The sequence below is a fragment of the Salvelinus sp. IW2-2015 genome, linkage group LG36 (genome assembly GCF_002910315.2).
Source record: "Salvelinus sp. IW2-2015 linkage group LG36, ASM291031v2, whole genome shotgun sequence".
NCBI classification, from domain to species: domain Eukaryota; kingdom Metazoa; phylum Chordata; class Actinopteri; order Salmoniformes; family Salmonidae; genus Salvelinus; species Salvelinus sp. IW2-2015.
In genome coordinates this window covers 36,188,665-36,197,327 of record NC_036875.1, presented here as the reverse complement: position 1 = coordinate 36,197,327, position 8,663 = coordinate 36,188,665, and the positions used below count along the sequence as shown (strand labels likewise).

Genomic DNA, 8,663 nt, shown 5'->3' with positions numbered 1-8,663 from the left:
AACTCCATGGTGTGTTATTAATGTGGTTCTTCTCTGTGGCTGTAGTGTTTAACTCCATGGTGTGTTATTAATGTGGTTCTTCTCTGTGGCTGTAGCGTTTAACTCCATGGTGGGGGGAATCATGGGTTTCTCCATCCTCATCAGTGCTGAGGTGTTCAGACACCACCCTGATGTCTGGTACCTGGACGGATCCATCGGCGTCATCATCGGACTCGTCATCCTCACGTATGGGGTCAAGTAAGAGAAGTGTAGCCTGCACGCACACACAGACAGACATGCTCACTTATGTAAACAGACAGTCACATCAGAAGGTCACATGAAGACATTCACACACTCACATGTACATACATCAGGGTTAGGCTCAATTATTCATTTTGGAATTGACTCCCAATCAACTCACCCACAGGATGTAGAATTTTAGTCAAATAATGAGTTTCATTGAATCTAACAGGTCACATCTCCAGATACCAAAGAATATATCACTTTTCTCTGGAAACAATGTTCATGTACTCTTTTAACCTTAGTGCTTAGAATAGCCAATTATATTTCCATTTCTTTGGCTTCTTTTTGAAGGCCTCTGGGTCAACTTCAGGATTAAATTAATGCATTCTGGGAAATGTGGTATTTTCCCCCCATATTGAACAAGGATGTACAGTTGAAGTTGGAAGTTTACATACACTTGTTTGGAGTCATGAAAACTCGTTTTTCAACCACTCCACAAATTTCTTATTAACAAACTATAGTTTTGGTAAGTCGGTTAGGACATCTAAGTAATTTTTCCAACAATTGTTTACAGACAGATTATTTCACTTATAATTCACTGTATCATAATTTACATACACTAAGTTGAATGTGCCTCTAAACAGCTTGGAAAATTCCAGAAAACGATATCATGGCTTTAGAAGCTTTTGATAGGCTCATTTCCATCATTTGAGTCAATTGGAGGTGTACCTGTGGATGTATTTCAAGGCCTACCTTCAAACTCAGTGCCTCTTTGCTTGACATCATGGGAAAATCAAAAGAAATCAGCCAAGACCTCAGAAAACACATTGTAGACTTCCACAAGTCCAGTTCATCCTTGGGAGCAATTTTCAAATACCTGAAGGTACCACGTTCATCTGTACAAACAATAGTACACAAGTATAAACACCATGTGACCACGCAGCCATCATACCGCTCAGGAAGGAGACGAGTTCTGTCTCCTAGAGATTAACGTACTTTGGTGCGAAAAGTGCAAATCAATCCCAGAACAACAGCAAAGGACCTTGTGAAGATGCTGGAGGAAACAGGTACGAAAGTATCTATATCCACAGTAAAGTCCTATATCGATATAACCTGAAAAGCCGCTCAGCAAGGAAGAAGCCACTGCTCCAAAACCGCCATAAAAAAGCCAGACTACGTTTTGCAACTGCACATGGGGACAAAGATTGTACTTTTTGGAGAAATGTCCTCTGGTCTGATGAAACAAAAATAGAACTGTTTAGCCATAATGACCATCATTATGTTTGGAGGAAAAAGGGGGAGGCTTGCAAGCCGAAGAACACCATCCCAACCGTGAAGCACGGGAGTGGCAGCATCATGTTGTGGGGGTGCTTTTCTGCAGGAGGGACTGGTTCACCTCACAAAATAGATGGCATCATGAGGAAGCAAAATGATGTGTATATATTGAATCAACATCTCAAGACATCAGTCAGGAAGTTAAAGCTTGGTTGCAAATGGGTCTTCCAAATGGGCAATGACCCCAAGCATACTTCCAAAGTTGTGTCAAAATGGCTTAAGGACAACAAAGTCAAGGTATTGGAGCGGCCATCACAAAGCCCTGACCTCAATCCTATAGAAAATGGTTTGGCAGAACTGAAAAAGCGTGTGCGAGCAAGGAGGCCTAAAGGCCTGACTCAGTTGCACCAGCTCTGTCAGGAGGAAATGTATTGTGTGAAGCTTGTGGAAGGCTACCAGAAACATTTGACCCAAGTTAAACAATTTAAAGGCAATTCTACCAAATACTAATTGAGTGTATGTAAACTTCTGACCCTCTGGGAATGTGATGAATGAAATAAAAGCTGAAATAAATCATTCTCTCTACTATTATTCTGACATTTCANCTGACCTCAATCCTATAGAAAATGGTTTGGCAGAACTGAAAAAGCGTGTGCGAGCAAGGAGGCCTAAAGGCCTGACTCAGTTGCACCAGCTCTGTCAGGAGGAAATGTATTGTGTGAAGCTTGTGGAAGGCTACCAGAAACATTTGACCCAAGTTAAACAATTTAAAGGCAATTCTACCAAATACTAATTGAGTGTATGTAAACTTCTGACCCTCTGGGAATGTGATGAATGAAATAAAAGCTGAAATAAATCATTCTCTCTACTATTATTCTGACATTTCACATCCTTAAAATAAAGTGGTGATCCTAACTGACCTAAGACAGGGAATTGTTACTAGGATTAAATGTCAGGAATTGGGAAAAACTGAGTTTAAATGTATTTGGCTAAGGTGTATGTAAACTTCCGACTTCAACTGTATATAACGACATGTTTGATGTTTTATTTGCAAGATGTATATTTGTATAGACTATACCTAATATCGAATAGAAGAAGCATTTGAATTTCACTGAATTCAATTCTATTTCCTTTCATTCAAATTCGAATTGAAATTCTGTATCCTGTTTAATTCATGAGGCGTTCTCAATTCAATTCGGAATTAAGCCCAACCCTGACAGACACACATGCTACACACCCATTAGCCATAAATAGGCTAATGGGTGTGTAGCATGTGTGTCATAAAATTGAAACACATTCCCCCATGGGAAAAATAAAGTGACTATCTTATCTTACAGTTAGAGAGGACCACAATGGAAATAAGTCCCAAACTTTATTTAAGCAGTAAGGCACGAGGAGGTGTGGTATTGTTCTTTAAGCACGACGCCCTTACCCGTGGTATATTGGCTATATACCACAAACCCCCGAGGTGCCTTATTGCTATTATAAACTGGTTACCAATGTAATTACAGCAGTAAAAATAAATGTTTTGTCATACCTGTGGTACATGGTCTGATATACCACGGCTGTCAGCCAATCAGCATTCAGGGCTCGAACCACCATGTTTATATTGTTCGTTATCCTCCATGACTACTCATGTGGATGTGTGTCTTTTTGAAGTTTATTGTGTGCTTGTTTTTAAAATGGTCGATTTAACAATTGTAGTTGTTTTATACACAGTCAAACATTTAATGTGTTATAACACATCTTATCTACTCTTGTATCACATGACATGTCTCTCTTCTCCCCTCCCTCCAGACTGCTGCTGGACATGGTACCCAGGGTGAGACAGACCAGGAACTACGAACGCTTTGAGTGAGCCAGTCACCAGATTAGTGGGATGCTCCGAGGACCAGGGTTACACCTGCCACAGCCCCAATATCTATCTATCTATCTATCTATCTATCTATCTATCTATCTATCTATCTATCTATCTATCTATCTATCTATCTATCTATCTATCTATCTATCTATCTAATCTATCTATCTTCTATCATGCTATCTCATTCTACCTCTCTCTCTCTCCTCTCTCTCTTCTCTCTCTCTCTCTCTCTCTTCCTCTACTCTCTCTCTCTCTCTCTCCCTCCTCTCTCTCTCTCTCTCTCTCGTCTCTCTCTCTCATCTCTCTCTCTCTCTCTCTTCTCCCTCTCATACACACACACACACACACACACACACACACACACACACCACACACACACACACACACACACACAACACACACACACACACACACACACACACACACCACACACACACAACACAACACACAGGCCAAGCCTGGAGGACTCGGAAGGCCGAAAACAATGGAAGACATTAAGATGTTGTCATTCCCTCAATCAAGCTTTTCCCATCCAGCCACCACCCCCCCCCCCAACCATTTCTCCTTACCTCCTGACACATTCTGTCCATCGTTACTACTATCCAGAAAAGAAGGAGGGAATGAAAGGGGTGAGAAAATGACTAGGAAGAGGTTGGCATTAACGGCTGGTACCAGAGAGAGGAGCGTTCCTTTGGCATGTCTATTTGAACCCCTTGCCATTGTTGCTAAGCGACCTGGAGGCCCTGGCATTTTGAAGGGCACAATATCATAATTTTCATAATGATCCAAACCTCCTGGGATCCTTAGTCAAATGTTCCCTTTTCCTTGCCAACACTGATTAGTAAGACATGTTGTAGATCATCCATCTCATCTTCTGTGACGTTTTAAAATCCCTACGTATTGTTAGAATTTATAATGGGTCTGGTTGACTCACTGCAGGTTCAGAGTGCGTGTTGGAGTGGAATCCTGCCACTACTTTCTGCCCTGTCTGTCTCTATTGCTCTCTGAGATTAGAAGCTGTGTAACTATAGTATACTGAACAAAAATATAAACGTAACTTGCAAAAATGTCAAAGATTTTACTGAGTTACAGTTCATATAAGAAAATCAGTCAATTTAAATAAATTCATTAGACCCTAATCTATGGATTTTACATGACTGGGAATACAGATATACATCTGTTTGTAACAGATACCCGAACAACAATGGGCCTCACAGTGGGCCCCAGGATCTCGTCACGTTATCTCTGTATATTCAAATTGCCATCGATAAAATGCAATTGTGTTTATTGTCCGTATCTTATGCCTGCCCATACCATAACCCCACCGCCACCATGGGGCACTCTGTTCACAATGTTGACATCGGCAAACCGCTCAACCACACAACGCCATACACATGGTCTGCTGTTGTGAGGCCAGTTGGAGGTACTGCCAAATTCTCTCAAACAACATTGGAGGCGGCTTATGGTAGAGAATTTAACATTAAATGACCTGGAAACAGCTCTGGTGAACATTCCTGCAGTCAGCATGCCAATTACACGCTCCCTCAAAATGAGACTGTGGCATTGTGTTGTGTGATAAAACTGCACATTTTAGAGTGGCCTTTTATTGTCACCAGCACCTGTGTACCTGTGTAATGATCATGCTCTTTAATAAGCTTCTTGATATGCTACACCTGTCAGGTGGATGAATGATCTTGGCAAAGGAAAAATGCTCACTAACAGGGATGTAAACAAATGTGCACAAAATTTGAGAGAAATAAGCTTTTTGTGCGTATGGAAAATGTCTGGGATAATTTATTTCAGCTCATGAAACATGGGACAAACACTTTACATGTTACGTTTATATTTTTGTTCAGTATATATAAAGAGAGCTATACAGCGTATGGTAGGTAGGTCTGTGAGCAGCTCACACAGCTGGAGTCATATACTGTAAATTAATGTGTCCTCTGCAGTGCTTCTCCTGGCTTCTCTACTGACACAGCCCAGGTGCCAGTAGAGGACACAGTGATACATGTATCTATCCCTATGGTAGAGGACTATGGCAAGTCACTCCACGGTAGTCCTCCACTCTCTGGCTTCAGAGGGAAACAAAAAAGAGAGAGAAGGGGAGGCCCAAACAGCAGGGCCAGGCCAGTATCTGGAGGGGTGTGGCTGCCCATTGGTAAGATATAGAGTACTGTACATGCACAGAGCAGACCAGAGCAGACCAGACCACACCAGACCAGAGCAGACCAGACTAGACCAGACCAGACCAGACCAGACCAAAACAGACCAGACCAAAACAGACCAGAGCAGACCAGACTAGACCAGACCAGACCGTCAAGCAAGGCAGAGAGTAGTTCACAGTCAACATTGACTTCAGGGTTGAGGGCGAAAAGCAAACTGTTAGCATAAGTGAAAATATGGCATTACAGTGTCCCACTGAATAGCTGAGAACAAAGAACACAAGTCTATCAATCACTAGAAGTACAGAAACACCTTTCCACTTGACAAAGCACAAGTAGAAGCCTATCCAGATGGGAGCACACAGTGAACCAGACTAGAGATAGTTACAGTAGCTACAGTAATACCTCTTCCTCCAGATATGCATGCTGTACCACACTGTTTTGTTCTAGATAACAGTGTTAAATCCTGTCATAATAATGACTGTATCCCTCCACAACCTTGTCTGGGATGACCGTGTCTATATAACTGATAGTCATATGTTTCAGTGCCATACATGCTCAGATTCCTAAACGAAGACAACATTATTAGCCAGCTTGTTTACATGGCATACCTTACTTATGTTTACAATGATATATACTGTATGTATCTATGTCAGTAGAGCGTGAGAGAAAGACTGACGTCAAGGTTAGAGACAAGAAAGTAACTGGTTCAGGTAAAGTAGTGTACGTATGTACAGAACACTATATTGCAAAATTGTATTAATTACTTTTTAAACTAAATTAGAATTCTTAACATGCGGTAGCCAATAGATGTGATTATGTGCCATGTTTCACAATTGCAATAGTTATATGGGGATATATTCGAGTTACATGTCAAAAATAAATGTACATGTCCCAACTTAATCTGCCTGTCCTGACAGTATGGACAGTAAACAACATAGAGAGTCAATATTATGTGAGGCCATCGGTCACTATGTACATCAGTGATCTGCYTYACAGCATATTGGATCACCATCAACGGCAATGTCCTTTCTCTTACTGTTTACCTCCGCTTACCCCTCATAGTAGTGATGCCAGCACGTTTCCTTTATACCGTACGCAAAGGACTGTAAATACAAAACATGAACTGTGTATAAATGTTTAATACACCGTTTAGATAGAGGCTTCTAGATGTAGCAAACCAATAGGAATAGCTCAAATGGATGAATAGTGCTATGTTATTTTCTAAACAAACGATTATTCATATTATATTTAAGTCGTAGTATAAGTCTTTACACTGCCAGTTCTGCTCAGCTTAGAGTTGATATACTGTAAACGTGTGAGAGCTTTCTTTACCCTCACAAAGATGACAAATGCATAAGTCTTCAAAAAAGAAAAAGCACAGAGTTTAGATCTTAAATTCCATCCAAAGAAGCACAGAAATAGGAAGTTAAAGAAATGTTATACTTCTTAGAGTATCATTCCTGGTCTTACATTGTTAAATTATGTCTGTGCTCACTGCTTAGAAGAGCAGGATACAGTAACATTCACAATAACAACGGACAAACTTCCTCATCAGCTGAATTTAGAGGCTGTTAAAAAAGATTGTAATTTTCCATGGAATTTGTATGTATGCTCTCATGCCTGTGTATTAATTCCAGTGTATGATGTCATACAACTGAGTTGTACATACTGTACATTGTAAGTGAGTATACTGTAGATGCTATAGATTGACTGACGTTATAGGAGAAACATCTATTTTGTAATTACTTCACTGTATGGATGTGTTTTCTCCAAAATGTCGGAGGATGACGTCTCGTGAAGTTGAATTCGTGCTAAGAATCTGTTACAGTAATTCCCGATTCAAAGCTGTGAAAACATTTCTAGATATGTGTTTAATGGTGTAATTGGCAGCAATGTGCTATTAATTAATTGGCTCATGCGTTTTACTTCATAAGCACTGGTAATCAGACAAAGACAGACACAGGGATACATGGAAACACACTGGTAATGTAGGGAAGCAGACACGGGATACATGGAAACACACTGGTAATGTAGGGAAGCAGACACGGGGATAAAAACACTGGTAATGTAGGGAAGCAGACACGGCGGATACATGGAAACACACAGTGGTAATGTAGGAAGCAGAACAGGAGAACATGGAAACACACTGGTAATGTAGGGAAGCAGACACGGGGGATAACATGGGAACACACTGGTAATGTAGGGAACAGACACGGGATACATGGAATACACACTGGTAATGTAGGAAGCAGACACGGGATACATGGAAACACACTGGTAATGTAGGAAGCAGACACAGGGATACATGGAAACACTGTAATGTAGGGAAGCAGACACGGGATACATGGAAACACACTGGTAATGTAGGGAAGCAGACACAGCGATACATGGAAACACACTGCTAACTGGAGGGAAGCAGACACGGGATACATTGGAAACACACTGGTAAATAGGGAAGCAGACACAGGGATACATGAAACACACTGGTAATGTAGGAAGCAGACACGGGATACATGAAACACACTGGTAATGTAGGGAAGCAGACACAGGGATACATGGAAACACACTGGTAATGTAGGGAAGCAGACACGGGATACATGGAAACACACTGGTAATGTAGGGAAGCAGACACGGGATACATGGAAACACACTGTAATGTAGGGAAGCAGACACGGGATACATGGAAACACACTGGTAATGTAGAAGCAGAGCAGACACGGGGATACATGGAAACACACTGGTAATGTAGGGAAGCAGACACGGGGATACATGGAAACACACTGGTAATGTAGGGAAGCAGACACAAGCACAATGTCATAGACAACGCGTGTAACCATAGCGATGTCTTCTACTAATCATTTGATGTTATGTTATAGCAACACTAGCCCTTTCCACTGTTTACCTTTGCATAGGCTGACACAAACCCCAGCGTTCTACAGTATATACGTTTTGCTTTTCTAAAACACACACATACACACTCACACTCGTCTAGACACATCATCTTCATGTAAATTACACCTGTGAACAGTTTAAGAGTAGAATCATGTGTCTGATTGTAAATATTTCAATGGTATTACAGATTATGTAAACACTACTGTATGTATATTTATGTAGAACACATATCTGACTATGTGGTA

General features: G+C 41.0%; 1 protein-coding gene and 1 long non-coding RNA gene across 2 annotated transcripts in view; one reads left to right on the top strand and one right to left on the bottom strand.

The window, feature by feature from the left end:
• The window catches only part of LOC111959510 (transmembrane protein 163a), a 117,121-nt gene extending 113,614 nt beyond the window's left edge, over nucleotides 1-3,507 (top strand). Inside the window, 2 exon segments of the mRNA XM_070437659.1 lie at nucleotides 46-237; nucleotides 3,295-3,507. Of these exon segments, the coding sequence (XP_070293760.1) occupies nucleotides 46-237; nucleotides 3,295-3,355 (253 nt within the window). The 3' untranslated portion in view covers nucleotides 3,356-3,507.
• Nucleotides 3,508-7,770: 4,263 nt separating this feature from the next.
• On the bottom strand, nucleotides 7,771-8,173 carry LOC139023762 (uncharacterized). Its single transcript, XR_011474929.1, has 4 exons — nucleotides 8,049-8,173; nucleotides 7,968-8,009; nucleotides 7,840-7,924; nucleotides 7,771-7,800 (listed from the first exon to the last, which is right to left on the bottom strand). It is a non-coding gene; the product is annotated as an uncharacterized lncRNA (long non-coding RNA).
• Nucleotides 8,174-8,663: the final 490 nt, after the last annotated feature.